Source organism: Pleurodeles waltl, chromosome 1_1 (assembly GCF_031143425.1).
Source record: "Pleurodeles waltl isolate 20211129_DDA chromosome 1_1, aPleWal1.hap1.20221129, whole genome shotgun sequence".
Taxonomy (NCBI): domain Eukaryota; kingdom Metazoa; phylum Chordata; class Amphibia; order Caudata; family Salamandridae; genus Pleurodeles; species Pleurodeles waltl.
In genome coordinates, this window is record NC_090436.1 from 936,604,594 (window position 1) to 936,624,150 (window position 19,557).

The following is a 19,557-nucleotide window of genomic DNA, read 5'->3' on the forward strand; positions in this document are numbered from 1 at the left end:
GACTTTTAGACTCTGCGCACTTTACCACTGCTAACCAGTGCTAAAGTGCATATGCTCTTTCCTTTTAAATATGGTAACATTGGATCATACCCAATTGGACTATTTAATTTACCTATAAGTCCCTAGTAATGTGCACTGTATGTGCCTAGGGCCTGTAGATTAAATGCTACTAATGGGCCTGCAGCACTGGTTATGCCACCCACTTAAGTAGCCCCTTCACCTTGTCTCAGGCCTGCCATTGCAAGGCCTGTGTGTGCAGTATAACTGCCACTTCGACTTGGCATTTAAAAGTACTTGCCAAGCCTGAAACTCCCCTTTTTCTACATATAAGTCACCCCTAAAGTGTGTCCTAGGTAACCCCGAGAGCAGGGTGCTGTGTGGGTAAAAGGCAGGACATGTACCTATGTAATTTATATGTCCCGGTAGTGTAAAACTCCTAAATTCGTTTTTACACTACTGTGGGGCCTGCTCCCTTCATAGGCTAACATTGAGGCTGCCCTCATACAGTATTGAAGTGGTAGCTGCTGATCTGAAAGGAGTAGGAAGGTCATATTTAGTATGGCCAGAATGGTAATACAAAATCCTGCTGACTGGTGAAGTTGGACTTAATATTACTATTCAGAAATGCCACTTTTAGAAAGTGAGCATTTCTTTGCACTTAAATCTTTCTGTGCCTTACAATCCATGTCTGGCTGGGTTTAGTTGACAGCTCCTTGTGCATTCACTCAGACACACCCCAAACACAGGGTACTCAGCCTCACTTGCATACATCTGCATTTTGAATGGGTTTTCCTGGGCTGGGAGGGTGGAGGGCCTGCTCTCACACAAAGGACTGCCACACCCCCTACTGGGACCCTGGCAGACAGGATTGAACCGAAAGGGGACCTGGTGTACTTCTTAGCCACTCTTTGAAGTTTCCCCCACTTCAAAGGCACATTTGGGTATAAAACAGGGCCCCTTGCCCTACCTCATCAGACACTTGCTGGAGAAGAAACCTGAACCAGAACCTGCATCCTGCCAAGAAGAACTGCCTGGCTGCCTAAAGGACTACCCTGACTGCTTTCTACAAAGGACTGCTGCCTTGCTGTTGCCCTGCTGCCTTGCTGAACTCTTGCCTTGCTGCTGAAGTGCTCTCCAAGGGCTTGGATAGAGCTTGCCTCCTGTTCCCTGAAGTCTCAGGACCAAAAAGACTTCTCTTTTTCATTTGGACGCCTTATGCGCCAAAAAATTCTACACACAGCTTGCTCCGTGGTGAAAATTTCACTGCACGCAGATCTGGAAAGACGCCGCTCGACGCGACGCCTGCGGCGCGACCGGAACTTCGATGCACGGCCTCGCCTGGACAACGCCACCGGACTTCTGAAAGGAAATCAACGCAACGCCTGTCGTGAGGGAGAACATTCCACACACAGCCCACCGGAACGATGCGCAGCCGGAAAACAAGCCTAGGATTCCATGCACAGACCCCGGGACATCTGGTAATCCCGCAAACTACAGAAGGAGACTGTCCGCGCGCCGGAAAACGATGCACGACTTCCCCGCGTGAAAAATAACGACGCAAGTCCGTGTGTGAAGGGGCGAAACAGACGCACACACCATTTTTCCACGTATCTCCTCATCTGCGGCCCTTTGCGGAGATTTTCCACTTTAAACCAGGTACTTTGTGGTTGAAAGAGACTTTGTTTGCTTTTTAAAGACTTAAGACACTTGATAACACTTTTCAGTGATATCTCTACAATTTCGTATTGCATCTTTATTCGTTTTGACCTGCAAATATCCAGATAAATATTATATATTTTTCAAAACACTGTGTGGTGTATTTGTGTGGTGCTATATTGTGTTATTGTATGCTTTATTGCACAAATACTTTACACATTGCCTTCTAAGTTAAGCCTGACTGCTTGTGCCAAGCTACCAGAGGGTGGGCACAGGACAATTTGGATTGTGTGTGACTTACCCTGACTAGAGTGAGGGTTCTTGCTTGGACAGAGGGTAACCTGACTGCCAACCAAAAACCGCATTTCTAACAACCCTCTTTTCTTGCTGCTCACAGTCAAGATTCTTCTTTACGGTCTTTACATTTGTTTAAAGTTTCCCTTTGTTTACTTTAATGTGTATAATGGTACCTGCATGGTCTTTGCTTTGCTCGCAAGCCATTACTCTTGTTTCCTTTTCATTTCCCCAGTGCATGCCTCTCATGCACTGCTATTTATTCCCCACATTCAGGCCGATCCAGCATCTGCAACAGTCGCACCTGAACGGTTTTCCCCCTCAAGCACAGAGCTTGCTTCTCAGCTACTCATGCGGCACAGCTTCGCTCATTTCCTTCGTTCAGGAGGAGGACTGCTTGCCTAAACATACCCACAGGTTTCAGTGGCCCTTCCCCATAAAGAAGCCTCTTCAAGGAGTTACAATTTCCATCTTTTTATATTTGTTGCATCAGTTAAACTGTGTTAGTTTCACTTATTTATTTTTTATCACATGTTGAGGGTTAGTTATGGCTGATGATGAAGAGGTCCAATTATTTAAAAATAATTTGTAATCCTTTATCAAGGACTCTGTACAACATGCTGTGTCAGTCCCCATGTTGCACATGTCAAAAAACTTGGAAGCTTCTATGGCAAAAATGCTTTCTGGTTCAATGAATGTTCCCGCTAAGTAGGGAAAGAAATGTACAGCATCACAAGATGCTTTTTAAAAAGGCTTTTCTACTGTTTCAAATTCAGGGTTTCTTTTCTCTGCTTCCTTTAATGTTACTCATTCCTGGGACTCAGATGAGGGTGAGGATGTTTTTAATGACATGGACAAATCTGATTTGCTTTTACATGGGCCTCCAGAGAAAAGGCGTAACATTTCTCTTCATGGCAGGGTTGAGTCCTTTGCCTCAGTGTCTTCTGACTTTATGGATCATGCCAGGGAACCTATGTTTGACTCCTCCTTAATACATCACCAAAACTCCACTGAGTGGTTACCAACTGAACATGTTTCAGACTGAGCTTATTTTTAACTTAGACACTCGTTGGACAAATCCATTAGGAATAAAGTATGATCTGAATGTCTTTGTCCTTCCCTTTCCAACTATGTAACTGCCACCCCATCATTGATCCAAATATGTTGTTATTTTTCTTTAAATATGGCAAGTATCTGAAAAAAGGGGCTGACAGGGCATGGTCTAAATTGTCACGATAGGGTTTTAGATTTGGTTGGCCTTTTAACCAGAATTTGTGATTTAGCTGAAGAGGCTAAGATGGAAAGTATCCAGTTTGATCTGAGCCCTTTGTCCAATAGGGCCCACATGGCAATATGTATGTTAGTCAATGCTAATGCTCACATTCCTCAAGAGAGACGCAAAAGTCTTCTTTTAAAGACTGACCTTAAGCTGAGCAGTCTATCAAATAAAAAAAGAAGGGCAGCAAGACAGTGGACTTTTGTTTGGGGATTCATTAAAGAAATGAGCAAATATGTTTCTACTTTTGCCACTTTTGACAAAGTCCAGTTTTCTTTAGAAAACAATTTTTTCTTTTTGGGTTTTTGTCAGGGCCACTTTAGCAACACAAAAGGATGATGGACGGAGTGCTGACAATGCAAAAACTCACCCCCAGTCCCAGATCTGGGTTTAATCCATCATCCTTTGCTCACCATGCCACCCCAGTTTGGACTCAGCCATATGCAAATCAGCTAGCCTGGCTGATGAGGGGTGAAACCCTGAAACCGGTCCCAGGATGCTTATTTTCAGTCAAGGGAAGTCCTGGCCTGGCAGTTCGGGCTGGACTGTCCCCATGGGGAACAGGGTTAAGACTGATTTGCGTATGGCTGGGTCCAAACTGGAATGGCGTGGGCAGCAACAAAACAATGGATTTAGGCCCAGATCTCGGTACTGGGGGTGAATGTTTGACATTGTTCAGCATTCTGTCCATCACTTGTTCTTTTTGCATTTGTCGCCCTAAGTGGGAAGGGTATGCCCAGACGTTCGTCCCCTGCTTCCTATGCCACTGGATTCAAGCTAGCCTGGCTGATGAGGGGTGAAACCACGAACCCGGTCCCAGGATGCTTGTTTCCAGTCCAGGGAAGACCTGGCCTGGCAGTTCGGGCTGGACTGTTCCCATGGGGCACAGGGTCAAGACTGATTTGCATATGGCTGGGTCCAAACTGGAATGGCATGGGCAGCAAAAAAACGATGGATTTAGGCCAAGATCTCTGTACTGGGGGTGAATGTTTGACATTGTTCAGCATTCTGTCCATCACTTGTTCTTTTTGCATTTGTACCCCTAAGTGGGAAGGGTATGCCCAGACTTGGGTCCCGTGCTTCCCATGCCACTGGATTCAAGCTAGCCTGGCTGATGAGGGGTGAAACCCAGAAACCGGTCCCAGGATGCTTGTTTCCAGTCCAGGGAAGACCTGGCCTGGCAGTTCGGGCTGGACTGTTCCCATGGGGAACAGGGTCAAGACTGATTTGCATATGGCTGGGTCCAAACTGGAATGGCATGGGCAGCAAAAAAACGATGGATTTAGGCCCAGATCTCTGTACTGGGGGTGAATGTTTGACATTGTTCAGCATTCCGTCTATCACTTGTTCTTTTTGCTTTTGTCAGGGCCAGCAAAGGAAGGAGTCACTTTGCCAGCCATTATCCCTCAAAGGGCAATGCCAGTAAAAGAGTCTACTGGTATCAAGGACAACAAGAATACTATCAAGACTAAAGACCAGCGAGGCTTCAAGAATAGGGGGTACAGAAATAAAGAAGATCAGGACTCTGGTAAGTCCTTCCAATCCTGACCTTTCTCTTTTATGTGGTTTCTTGTCTCTATCTCTAGACGATTGGTTTTCCCTTACAGCAGATTCTTGGTTGACCAAACAGTTCAGGGTTATTGTATAGAACGCGATCAACTTCCAGCTCAACAGCATTTACCTCGCCCACTTCTTTCCTTGCAGGAACAATCTCCTCTTCCAATGAAGAGATTCAGTCTCTTCTCATGAAGCAGGCAATAGAACACACCTCTTTCAATCTCTTGTTTCTTCTTAGTACCATCCTCTTGGTTCAGAAAAAGAACAAAAAGTTTTGTCTTCTGATCAATTTAAAGATTTTCGACAACTTTGTGGTGTATCACCATTTCAAAATGGAAGCTATAGTCCATCTCAGGGATTCTCTCCTGCAGAACGACTGGTTAGTATGTTTAGATCTTGAAGACACCTACCTGAATGTTCCAGTTCATCACCATTACAGGAAGTAACTCCAGTTTCAATGAGGGGGGATTGTTTTTCCATTTCAAAATATTCCCTTATGGTGTGTCTTTAGCCCCTTGGTGCATTACCAATATTCTGAAACCTGTGGTACCCTTTCTAAGAGCTGAGGGCAACAGACTCATTGTTTATCTGGACGATTTTCTAATCATGGCTCAGGATTAAGTTTTTCTTCTCTATCACTTACACTTAAGCCAAAATCTTCTCCAAGATTTGGGTTTTCTCATCAGTCTTCACAAATATTCTCTTTTCCATTACTGGGCACTAGATCAATAGACATTTTTGCTTCCCATCTCAATGCTCAGCATCCCTCCTTTTTCAGTTGGAGACCAGATCTATTAGTTTTGGCCACTGGCTCATTTCTTCAATCTTAGCCTCAGAGTCTTCTCTACCATTTCCTTCTTTTTGTGATGCTTACTTGAGTGTTAGTAAAGGCTCGCGGAGAGCAACCATCCCTAGTACTGGCTACTCTCTTTTGGCATGCTCAACCTTGGTATCCAACTCTCCTAAAGCTGTCATCGGATTATCCTGTGTGAATCCTTCATTCTCCCGATCTGTTCCTCAACTCGCAAGGAATTTGCCACAGTCTTATTCTAGACCAGTGGTTCCCAACCTTTTGACTTCTGTGGACCCCCACTTTAACATTACTGGACTCCCACTGAATCTTTATTGATTCCAGGACCCCCCCCATGAGTCATTACTGAAAGCTGGGGACCTAATCTGTTAAAATTATGTAATTTTTTTAAGCAGTCGCTGACCCCTTGAGGAGGCTTTGTGGACCCCCAAGGGACCCCGGACTACAGGTTGGGAACCACTGCTCTAGACGGCTCCCTGTCTCTCATTGCTTGGAGGATTTCCAGTCTTGTTAGAGAACCTCTGGAATTTTGAAAGAGGCTGCCCATCTTATCCAACAATCCTGGGCCCCTAACACTACAAGGTTTTACAAGTCAGCCTGGTTGGTTGCGCAAGGTAAAGCCCATCATACGGTTAATACCTATAAATTAGCTATTTCTGCCAAACATATTAGGGTGGATGGAAGACCTATCAGAGAACACGCTTTGGTCAGTTACCTTTGGAAGGGAATACCATTTTCAAAATCTCCTGTTCCTAAATATAATACCATGTGAGATGTTAACCTTGTGTTGAATATGTTTGTCTATATGCATGACAATATGAATCTCTCTTGAAAGTATTTGTCAGCAAAATTAACTATGCTATTCTGTTTAATTTCTTTGAAACGTGTTTCAGATGTCAAGGCACTTGATGTGTCCTCTGTTCAATATTCTCCCCTAGGAGTTTCTGTCCAGGTTTACAGACGCACCAAAAACAATTTAATGTCGGTTCATTATCCTTTTTCCCTTCACAACCCAAATTGTGTGGGGGTTATTTTATATGATAAGACCTGCAGATTTATGAATGTCCTCTATGCTCATTTCCTAACAGCACCTCATAAACCTGCCTCTGTTCCTTCCCTGGCCCACTGAGTTAATTGGGGTATGTCTTTAGCTGGTATTATCACTGATTCCTTTGGTGCCTATTCGGCAAGAGGGGCTATGGCTTGTAAGGCTTTTTGGGCAGGAGCTGGTTTGCATGACATTCTTAAATCTGCAGATTGGTCTAATGTAAATAAATGTAGGACATTTTATTGTAAACCTATTACTCATGTGTCTGATTATGTGATTCTGTGATTTCAATACTTTAAACAACATAATAGGAGCATCCGGTCTTGTAATAAAATTGAGATTTTCCTAGCCTTGGTGTTAGAAAGGCTAAAGTTTATTAAAGACACTATTTTTTTGTCAAACTTATTTTAATTAAGTTGTTCTAGTAACAAAGCCTGGCAAGGCCTTCAGAGAGTGTAACACAGTACATCTACAGGTGGATATAGTACATTGCAGTGCTACATATGGAGACCATGTCCTCCGCATTTCGAAGGATGCAGTGCAAGATGCCATGTCAAGTAATCAAGTGTACATAAACTAACATTTATAGTGTTATAAAACATAGAGAAAAAGTTTTTTTAAAAAAAAGAAAAGAAATGAAAATACCCAGGTAAATGGGTTATGTTGCTCTTCTTATAAATAATTTAGGCGAGTGCATGAAGACACAAATTAAAAATTGAACAGATACAGTGCCCATACATGTGAGGAACAGGCCACCAACAGGAGGCCCTTTGAGAGGAAGTTACTAAGGGACCCCATGAGTATTAAAAGTTTTTAAAATCGTCTCTGACTAAATATCTGCTAGCCTTTCCATTGTAAGTGCTTGCCATAATCTTCAATGCCATTGTGTTAACCCTGGAGACTCTTTCTTCTTCCATGCCACTGCAATTGTTAGTTTTGCTGTCCTCAACCATAGCCATATTATTGCTTTGTCACTTCTAATAATAATTAGTTAATAATAGAGAGTATAGAAAGGAAATTGGTTCCTCTAGAGGTACTAGCGTCCCTCGCAAAGCGTTCTATTGGAGTAAGTTCTCTAGTGGCCACCTCTTGAACCTCTGGTTGTAGCGCCCGATGTTTCAGTTGTGGGTAGTGGAAGTGTTCTTAGACAGAAAGATGATAGACCCATTGGCAGTGGTCAAAGGTCAATATATCCAAGTTATGGAACACATCAGACAAGTTAAGACATCCCCCCACCCTCCAAGTGTCAAAGGGGTCTGGTTGGGCTGCTTGGGGAAACGCTGGATTATAATGAATCAGAGTAAAGGGGCATGGGAAGGTTGTTCACACGGCCGATCTGGTCACTGCATCCCAGATTGTAAGCTTTGTTCTTGTGGGTGTACTTAAGTATGCATCCGGGGGTCGGGCAGATTTCGGTTTCTATAATACATCAAAGATGTCTCTCCCCACCATGGCCCTGTCCATGTGGAGACAGTGTTTATCTGACTTGCGTTTCAACCATTCAGATCTGACACGCAATTGGGCCGCTTTGTAACATAGGCAGCAAGGCCAGGACCCCTTCTCTTTGGTGCACCTGAGTAAATTAAATGATAAGCAAGCTTGTTTGTTCTGCTACATAAAACAACCAAGTGCAGTGCTCAGCGTTGGGAAGAATTTGAGGCCATGAGTAACTGGGTGGCTTTGAAAAAGATATAAGAATTTCAGCCAACCCTCATTTCTATAGCATTTTTAAATTGTTGCATAAGTGGCTGGAAGGTAGCCTGGAACAAGCTTGTGAGTTTAGGGGTGAGTTTGATGCCTAAGTGAGTGAGCCCTTTCTTTGCCCATTGGAAGCGATTTGGGTCTATTAAAGCTGACATGTCATTATTAAGCAGGGGGGACTTAGCCATATTGATTTGTAGGCCAGCCACTCCCTCAAAGTGTAGTAAATCCTGTTGCAAGGCCATCAGGGATCGTTGGGGTGAGGTAAGTGTCAATAAAATATCATCTGCGAACAGCTGCATTTTATGTTCCACTGAACTGTACCAGATGCCATTGATAGATTGGTTCACCTGTATCTTTGCTGCTAGGCGTTCTATGCTCAACCTGAATAGTAGCGGGAACATGGGGTATTCCCTACCTTGTCCCTCGACCCAGACTGAACAAATCAGAGCTAACACCATTGACCATAATTCTTGACTTGGGTATGGCATAATTGGCTTTAATCATTGCAATAAAGGCCTCACCAAAGCCAAACCATTTCAGAGTAGGAAATAAGAAGGGCCATTCCACCTGCTCAAATGCCTTCTCGGCTTCCAAATCCAATAAAACTACCGGGATGCATTTCTTGGTGGCTTTCTCAATCAGGTGAATTACCCTTCTCACACTGTTGTGGGTTTGCCCACCACTGTTTATTAACCCTTTCCTCAGGTTTTGTGTCTTCACAGTTCCAGCCCCATCAGCCAATACTCCTGCATCAACTCCATTGGCTCTCCTTATTCCTTCCATCTTCAGGAGCGATTCAAGTCTTATCCAGGCTTTCAACATGTGACTTCCTTGTTTTTTGACTTTGTTAAGGTCCTTTTGGCTATCCTTGTGACATTATCTCTCATTCTGATATTTCTCCAGTCTCCATATATTGATTGACTCATTGCAAGAAAAGAGGGTTTGTTGCTTTCAGTCAAGATATCTATTGGTGTACTCAGCGTCACATTGGTGGACTTATTGTGAGGTCACAGCTGTAGTTCTATTCCTAGGGTTTTTTGGGTTAAGTAGTATTTCTTTTTTGTTAGCTACTCTTTTAATAAAGCAAGAACAGATAGCATAATACTGGTCTCCATGTTTTAAATAAAAGCTAGCCTTTCTAACACTAAGGCTAGGAAAATCTCAATATTTGCGGAGAATGGGTTTAAAATCTTCAGTAATTTAGGAAAAAATGTTTCCGATACCTAAGGGTCATGTTTTTTGGATATTTGCAACTCAAGGAACAGTTTAATAAAACAAAGTGATTTCAGTGGTTGACTGACCTGAATCCTTGTATTCATTGTATGTGAGCAATCTTAAAACACTAGGGATTGTTAGAGTTTCTATGTAGTTACCCACTGTGAGAAGCTACTAAGAAGGCCACTTACGTGGTCAAAATGGTTGGGGATGCCAGTTATTGATGTAACACTATAATTGTTATGCATCGGGCATCTAGAATTGTCAAATATAAACTACAATACAAATATATTATTTGACTTTTACCTGACAACGCTAAAGGTTGCCTAATGGTGTAATGAATGCATGTTAGGTTCAGGGTCCCCTTGATGTAGGGCGAGAGATGAAAAGCATCTACACATGTTTGGTACCCTTGTTTAAGGTGGGGAAAACCAGGGGATATTAAAGTTGATTCTAATCACATTATGCTTGGAATCACAGAAGAACTCCTACACACCGGACATTTTTGTGCCATCACAGTGGGGAGTAAGAGCCTAACTCTCACTTTCACGAAAGGCACTCCAAAATGATGCATACTACTTTTGAGAAAAGTATGATGGAAACTCACCCCTAGTAGAGAAGATTCTGAAGAATATAAACTAGCTTTGCTGTAACTAAATTATGGAATTAAGTGTGGATAATCTTGTGTATCCAGATAGATTGCCATCATCCGAGTTGATCATTGAGCAGCATGGCAAATACAAATGTATTACTATAGTTGATGAAATTGCAAGCATACTGTTAATAAATGAGCAACATGTAGTGAAGCATTTACTTTGTTATCTGCTTGTTCTTGTATTTCATACTTTTGTTTTTTGCTATGTTTTATTCTTGTTATTTCATGACATGTAGTGCTAAGAGTAAAAAAAAAAAAAAAAGCATTGGCAAAAGAAATAGTTTCGCTCGCCTTTTGAGACCCAACTAAAACATAAAAACAATGCTGCTGTGAAAAACAATGTAAACGTCAATTGTTTTTGTGTACGATATGTCTGTGATAAAGAATGCAAAGAATGATGCATAAAAGCATTCATAGGTACAAGAAATAGTACCACAGTAGTTGTGTTCTTCCCTGCCACATTTAATTTCTGTATGACACCTTTGCAGTCCCTAAAGCTCTGTGACTTACGTTAAGGCTAAGCTGGAGTAAATGTGAGCTTGTTTAGCCTGTGGTACCCCTAGAGTATATGTGGGTATAAAAGTTTTGTGGATTACTTGTGTCGGTGTGTTGCTTTTATAGGGCCATTCCCTTGTACCGTACCATGTTTCATAGCAATGCCTATATTTAAACTGTACTTGGTCAAAACTCAATTAACACATATTTTTAAACATTGGAAATTTGTCAAAAATTGTTTTGAAAACGATTATACATTTTAAGAGCTACTGCAGGATAACTGTAATAATGCCTCTCTCCATTTCATCTGCCTTGTAATAAATTCAGGAATACATCTAATAGCTAAAAGGTGATAGTAATTATGTACCTTTATTGTCTTTCTTAGGGATGACATGAGTTCATAATATTGGCTATTCAAAATTGGAAAGGAGGCTTATGAATTGTGTTGGAGAATGTTTTTTAAATTGACAATGTGATATTTCAGTCGGAATCTTACATTTTCCACAAGAGACAACCAAGCAACCAGCTCATATACAAAAGGTAATTGCAGGCTATGTGGCATATTTTAAATCAAATACATTCCCAATTAACATAATTTTCAGTTTTTCCAGCAGCTCCATTACACCCAAAAGACCGTGGATAAATTGCACTATTTTTCTCACCCTTAATCACAGTTGTGTTTGGAATGTTGATGCATGGACTCTGGGTCAAAGGAAGTAGAAGATTCCAAAGTTGGTCAGGTACCAGAAAAAACATAATTTATATTTTAAATGACAAATCTGGTATGAAATTGCTACACCCAACATGATTCTTATTCAATAAGGTCCCAGGTTAGCAAAAATAAAAAATCAAACAGGTTGGATGTATTCATAAACTGCTCCCTTTCACCAAAAGTCCTTTAGTTTGCTTTACTTAATGAGAAAGTGAGATACTGGTTTCTACCTCCCTTTTACAGTGGGAGTGACTTTGGAACAGATTTTGAGACTGTGGCTGAAATGCATTTAAAGAATCATATGGGTTTATTTTTTAAAGGAAAGTCATATTTATCAGTCTGTTGCAGGGTATGTGGATTGGCATTTTAAATATGCATTTGTAGCCGTGGAAGACATGATTATTATTGTTTACAATTTTTTCATAAAACTGATGTAATTAATTTGCTAATTGTTTATTATGTAACCTATGTGTTTTAATGATTTCTAAACTGGTTATAATATTCAGTAGCATCAGCACTGTTCTGATTTAATTTAATGACCGGTTTAAATGTGAGATATTTTAATAAAAACATTAAAAATACATTAAGGTTGGAATTACATGTTACAAGTACTTGATCTAGTTATTGGTGCCATTATATGTTGCGTTTTTTTACTAAAGCAGGCAACTCCAGATTCCTCAAGAAAAGAGAGAGAGTAAAACTAGAACTAATCATCCTACCTTGGAATTTCTCTACCTTCAATCAAAGGTTTGCTCTAAGATGCATAGGCTGTATAATCGTATATCAGTAAAAGGTGGTATTAGACAGGGGGTTGATCAGCTAAGCTTTTATCAGCATATTAGTCACTCTAGTGAAATACAAAGTCCACTTACTATAGTAAAGTCTGCTGTCTTAAAACAGATGCAGCCACTCAATGTATAGAGTTTTCTTGACTCCCTTTAGCAGTTTTCCACCTTTGGAAGCCAATTTATGGCTTAATTGAGTGATTATATCTGTTCAGTGTGTTCACTACAAGGTCATGATGTAAAACATGTACTTTGTATTTGTCCATTTCTTAAATAGTTTTCTAAGTAGTATTTAAGAACATATTTTATGCAATAGTGTTGTGGTTTATACTTTCACCACCAACGATGTTGAACAGTTAGAATATTTCAAGTTTTTTTAAGCAGTTTGTGCAACTGTTTTACATGTTTCTGCTTATTTGAGTGACGTGTGTTTATTTATCTCAATTTTGATTTTAATTGTTGGTATTTGTGATTTTCATTATTTAATTGTATAGATATGTTTTACAGATAGGAACATTTAAAATAATGAATAGAAACTCTAAAATAACATTAAAACTGTAAAGTCATTAGTTACACAAAGAATGAATTATTTCCACATTGATGGAAATTTATTTAAAGGAGAGCTAAACTAAACATTTGAACATAGCTAACACAAGAACAAATGCAAAGATTATGTATATAAAAAGCATACTTTATTTGACTAGGTTTTTTCTCCTTCCACAGCAAATTTGCTCAGGACCTTTCTACTTCACTCAGGAAATGCTTTATAGTGATTTTACTCTACATGGCTATGGGCGGTGCGGAGGCTGCTGCAGATTTTTATTTGCTGGTATTTTGAGACAGTCACACCTCACCTTTACTCCCTGTGGCTGATTTTTTCCCCAAATAGTCACAGATCACGCCTGCGTCCTCGCTATGACGGCAGTTGTGTCTTCCAAAGTCCTGTTTGATGCAGTCTGCCAGTGATCTCTCATTTCCCGTACACTTCACATTATCCACATGAATGGGTCCTTTCCCCTCTCCAAAATAAGCCATTGTTCTGGCCTTGGCTGGGCCTCTGAAAAAGAAGAAACACACTGAGTATGCATAAGTCATAATCCTAAATTTACTATGACACTCTGCACACCATTATGATTTATACTTTTAGCTCAACCTATACTTTTATGTTCGGCCACCGAGGAACTCTTTCCAAGTATAAAGAAAAAAATAGGGGAGGCCAAAAGGAAGAAGATAACACTTTGTGGGAAGGGATTCTTTTTTAATCAGTGCTCTTTTAGAACAAAATGGTATGTAACTAATTACTTTTCTTTACTTAGGTAACCAAGGACACTTCAGGTTGACTCATGTGGTCAGTATACATTTGGGAGACACAATCTATATTATAAACTGGCTTGTGCTAATCTCATTCTTGTTTTACTTTTCAAAAGTAAAGCCCCTTGACATTTGATCTTAGTCTGACTGGAAGCACCACACTTTACAAAATACTTCTTAACTTAGTGGAATCTCTGTCACCAAGCAATCATAATTGCATCGATATATGACAGAGCTGATGAGAATGTGCACAGAGTTTGCCCAACTTCACTAAGATTTGGCTCTGTCTAGAGAATTAGTGTCCATTAGGATCCCATCTGCAGTTTTATGTGACAGTCCCTATTTTAAGAACATTTTTGGATTGATGATTGTAACGTTAAATTCAACACAGCTGAAAGTTGTGTGAAAGTATTGTTTTAAAGGTGGCAACCTGTAACAGTGTAGCCTTAAAATGGATTGATTTATAAGGAAAACTCATATTTTCTGCTAAATAAACCTTTATAACTTTAATATCACTATTATATTTGCAGTCTAAACCATGCTGTCCACCAGCATTTTAGAAATGTACCTCAAAACTTTTGATTTGTTCTCAAATGTATTTTCAAATTCTTTTTATTTGATCTATTCACCCCTGTATTCACCTTTCTTATATTATTGTTTTGGCTCTATCACGATAAAGCCATTGGTGTATTGTACTGTGCTATATACTGTGCCATTGATATGCTGAATATTTACCATCCATTACTAGAGTAAATCGTGTGGATGCCTCAATAGCTGCAGAATGTCTCAACTATTGCAACATCTATGTAAATGGAAAAACTGAGAGTACTTTAAGTTGAAGTATGAGCTTGGGGTAAAAGTACTCTTGTGTTCCGTTCGTATAAAAAAAGATGTCAGCTGTTAGGAACTGCTCAAAATCTCCACCTGACAAGATGAGCTGTGTGATGGTAAACCAATAATGTCTCTTGTTTGCTGTGAATCATATGCCTATCCCGCTTACCCCGTCTTCGCGATCAGCACCGAGCACTGTATTGGACGTATTCAGCACTGTTGATGGGGAAGGTGACTGGCGTGTTCCACGTCGTTTCCACAGTAACAATGAGATGTACAGATTAGTGGTGATTTGAGTCTGACAGAGTCCATTGACATTATTACCAAAAAGGACTTCTTTAATCCAGGCACTAACAATATTTAGACTGTGCTCTGTTGCCTCTGATTCATGTTGACCAATTTCATTGTAAGAGACTGTTCTTAAAAGGTGCATATTTGAAAAGACTGTGTGAAATTTTATGTAATATAATCCCAGTGATTTTATATTGAATCCTTTATATAAACACAAATGGTCCTAAAAAACGTAAATTCTTTGTGACTTCATTAGATGCTTTATTTAATTGAATACAGAGGTGGGTGTGTTATCTAGTTCTTTAATTAGAAGGTTCTTACAGGAGTGGGAATTAGCAGACTTCTGCCCTATCCACACCTGTAAACACAATAAACTCTGAGATGACAAGAGTTTCAAGATTATAAGCACCTTTCATGTGTGTATTACTTGTTTATTACATGCATATACCAGTGTCACACAAATTGTAATTGGTTTCTGACATCAAAATCACTCAATGTCCTAAATTCTCAAGTGTGCCTATTAACAAATTTATGGTGTGCAATAGTCATTAAAAGAACACATCAAATATATGGGAAGGTGAAAAAAGGGAACTTTTAATCTTTAGCGCAGAACCATTGTACACCCTTGGTGGTTCCATTTCCAGTGGAAGGATATTTAAATTAACACTGGAGAGGTATTCAACAATAGATGCAGCATTTATACTAAACAAAATATTCATAACTCTAACCCAAGGTTTTGAAGATGGCTCTACAATTCAGGGTTATATTACAGCAACTGGAGGCAGCTGTGTTATGCTGCCAATACAATAGGACACTAGCTTGCCATACTTGCTCTCAAAGTATTACCAGGTTGCAAGGGAAAGGAAAGATCTCAAATAGTGCATAGTCATTTTGACTGTGCATCTGATATGCCTTAAATAAGAGTTGCTGCAGGCAGCAAGATCTAGCAAAAAGGAATTTTTTATGGTATCTGTTTCCTCACTGGAACGCAGAGCACATCACTGACAATGAGTGTGCACTCTCTTATCAAAACAGAACATGTCCTTTTGATTATTATAGTGGCAAAGAGGACCAGAACACAAATATTTGAGTCCTCTTGGATAAACTGACATAGAATCACTTCTTATTTTAGAAAATGACACACACCATGCATTCACAACATATCTTGCATTCACATTGTTATTTGTAAATGCAACATGTTACATGCATCATATACTTAAACTGTGGTTATAGAAAAGCAATAAGTTAGCGCCCCCTAAAAAAGCTGATGACATTAAAGGTATGTCTTACTGTATGTTTAGTCCCAGAATATTGGCATTTATTTCCCTCTCTAAATTAATTTTTGTATCTTTGTATGCTGTAGGTAAGTGATTTTCACTAAGCCTTATGACTGTATTTCCTGGATTTGGTCTACACTGACAGTATCGGTTTCAGGAGGTTTCTAGTATCTATAGGCTCTAAAATAGCTCTAAAATAAAAGCTCTAAAATAGGTTATTTCCCAGTATTTAGGCTGGTCAAGACAACTTTCTCATTTGGAAGAAATTAAATAGCTTTGGCTTCCTTCATTTCACTGGTGAAATTACTATAGTGAGGTGGTCTGAGTATAATGATAGTCATTTCTATTGTGCCATGCGACAGAAGACAAATAAGGTGGTCCTTTTTATTTGTCTGGACTATGGCTGCTCCACAAAAGTCTGGGGGAAGGCCAGCTCTCCACCAGTCAGGCTGCAGCATGGACTGGCATTCTCAGCCCTATCTTGCCCTTGCTTGCGCTGCACCTGTGTGAGCAAGAAATATCATGTCTTATTTCTTATACAACAAATAGCAGTTATTTAATTAGGAACAGATAACAAAAATGCTTAACATTATTAGCAACTGTTGTAACACAGTCTCAAATAATGTGCAGCAATGTACCAAACTCCACAGCAGAATAATCAAAGAGATCTGATATAATCCTGTAACTAAGTAGGTTCTTTTTGTAATCTTTGCTTTCCTTTGGCCTACAGTACCAAAGACCCCTAGGACGGATCTAACTCTGCAAGTTGGGAATCCATAAGGACCAGCATTGGTAGTATGCTATCACTTTCCCCTTACCTTTACTGCCCTTCCACTAACCTCTTGAATCTCACAGTTGGGTCAAATTTCAACATACCTTTTACAGCATGCATGGCACACTTCACACTCACATAATTTTCAACTTCAAATGTTCTCTCAAACCTGGAGCAATAAGAATCATACCATACTTTGGAGGACCTCTGGTAGTGCTGGATGTTACTGGCAGCATTCTAAATCACAACTTTCATGTTACGATACATATCTATATGCCTCCTGATCCAGTAATAGTAATAGACAAATTTGAACTGCCAGGCCAATCTCTAAGCAGGAAAAATGGTGCTTACCCAGTATCTGTATGTACAGTATTGCCATATGATCAACGCAATACTTTGCATGAAGCGAAGATTCTTATTAGTTACAATCCTTTGTACACACTAACAAACCATTTGATGGACTCTTTCTACCAAGCCATTAGACTGAGGGTAGTGTAAGGAAGTTTTTTTACCTAATCCAAAAACTCTGGAGAAAGGTAACCATTTTCTTTGATGTAAACTGAGCGCTGTTCCCAGAAACTAATTCTGCTGAAAAACCTTGTCCGGGAAAAAACATCAGAGAGAGTGTATCTCTGACTGGACATGTTAGTGTTCCGCTAAACACTTTACTTCACCCATTCTAAAACCTAATCAACAAATACCAGTGGATAGGCCTATTGTTTAGGCAAAGGCTTTATGCAGCACGTTTACAGGAAGTAAAGGAATAGTGTATGTTTTGTATTGTTTGCCACTGAACCAATGTTGGAAACACCACTCAATCTGAAGGTCAACATCCCTCTCCATGGAAGAGAACCAACAGAAAACTCTAACCCTGCGCTTTGTTAGCACAGTGCAAAAACGCCCTTCATGCACAATGTTGACAAAATTATCCCTTATGCCAGTAGGAGGAACAAGTTTGCCCACTTTGAACAAAACCCCATCAACCAACAACAACTCTTGTAACACTTTCCAAAAAGGACTTAAAACCGCAAGAGGTTTCTCTCTTTAGGCAACCTTTAAAGCAGTACTTCCTCATCATGTTCAGTGACTCATTGTGACTCACTGCATCAATCCAGTCAAACTATGAAACTGATAACGTGTTGTCCTCAAGCAATGACATAGACAAACAGCAGCAACAAAACATTCCTTATCACTTCCAAGTTCATCCACATCATCCTGAAGTTCTGAACCTTTTTCCTCTTATGTCTTAATTTTAGCCCATCAGTAGCTCCTAAGTGGTTATTAAATTCATGCAACCACACTTTCTGTTTGATGTCTGGCTCGCTAGGCTCAGCAAGAAAAGGCAAAGGATTTACATTGATATAAGATCTATGAAGCAAATTGTGATGCTGCTGTGAGAATATAAAGCAAAGACTAAGATCCAGCTGTACTAAGATACTGGTTGCAAAACGCGGTCCCTAATTGGGTTTTGTTTTTGCGACCAGTGTAATATTCTGGGAACTGACATAACTCCTTATAGGTCAGTTCACAAAATATTGACTTGTTCGGGTTGGTTAAGAAACTGCATCCCACTTCCCCCATAATTGGTTATAATTAGAAGGATGGTAGCCTATAATAGACAGCAGATCACCATTTCAAAATTCAAAACGTTTTTTTTTAAAGCAATCAATTTCCTCATCAGACACATGACTGCGTAAAAAAGGTGGGTTCAATTTTGAAAAACATCAGTGGGTGTAGGCAGTGCTCTCCTGGATCACTCCTTACTTCCCCTGAAACTGCCACCCAGTTCACAAAGGGGAAAATGGGACCCTTTGCAAATCAGTTACCTCAATGTCGGTGTCATAAAGTTATCAATTTTGCCTTTTTGATTTCCTTCACTTCCTTTGCACAACATGGTTTGTTTTATAGGACCAGATCACTGAAAACCTTTACCAGGGATATAAGCACATTTTCTTTCTCAGATTAATTCATTTAGATTGTTAGTCGTTATATAAATGAAAGTTGAAATAGAGGCATAGTGTATGACAAGGAGCTGGAGTGCAGCATCAAAGACTATCAGGCTGGATGTCTTTAAGCAGATACATCTGTATATTCAGGTAGAAGTTACATGCTGGCTTTTAAACGATGGCTTAGGAGCTAAAATGAGTTTAGGAAGAGATCCAGTGAGACTTTTTATTACTGGATTCAAAGTTGGTGGACCAGCAGTGTAAGCTAATACATTCATTGATTAGCTACATTTATACAGCACTGAAGCATCAAACAACTCTCTTGGCGCTGGCCTTGTTAAATTGCTTAATCAAATAACAGGACTTTAGTTTCTGCCTAAACACGTGGATAGATTATAATTGGTCCTTATGCGAAGAGAAAGGACAATCCATAAAATAGGTCCCTGCCCTAGAAAGGAGTGCCCCCAGCAAAATATTACCTTAAACCCTTGGAGTTATTACTAAAAAGTTATTCATTCTTCGAAGATTGTGGTTAGACAAGGAAGGAACAATCTTCTGAATCAGATAGTTAGAGGCCAGCAGGTTGAGACATTCGGAAACCAGACATAAGGACCTTAAACTGCATGCACTATGAGACAAAAAGCGACAATAAAGATTTTCTATCTGAATTTATGTGATCTTGATAGAGCGTTCCGCACTAATAATTTACCTGTGTTTGGACGCTCTTCGGGTCGATGAATCTTTTGGCTAAGTGAGACTCTCTTCACCCGAGATCAATCAATTTAATCTAATCAATAACGAACATAAGCAATACCCTGGTCAACATAACACTTAACAATTAATCCAGAATACATTTCGGCGAACCATGACCTTTCGGTCATGAATAACCACACCAGTTTATTCAAAGTTAATGAATTTATT

The 19,557-nt window shown here is 39.9% G+C and overlaps 1 protein-coding gene across 2 annotated transcripts in view; it reads right to left on the reverse strand.

Annotated features, from left to right (window-relative positions):
- PRSS12 (serine protease 12) overlaps window positions 1-19,557 on the reverse strand; it is a 562,235-nt gene that overhangs the window by 175,930 nt on the left and 366,748 nt on the right. For both annotated transcript variants that reach the window (XM_069230157.1, XM_069230158.1), the window contains exon 9: window positions 13,063-13,265. In XM_069230157.1, coding sequence (XP_069086258.1) covers window positions 13,063-13,265 — 203 coding nt within the window. The remainder of the gene's footprint in view (window positions 1-13,062; window positions 13,266-19,557) is intronic.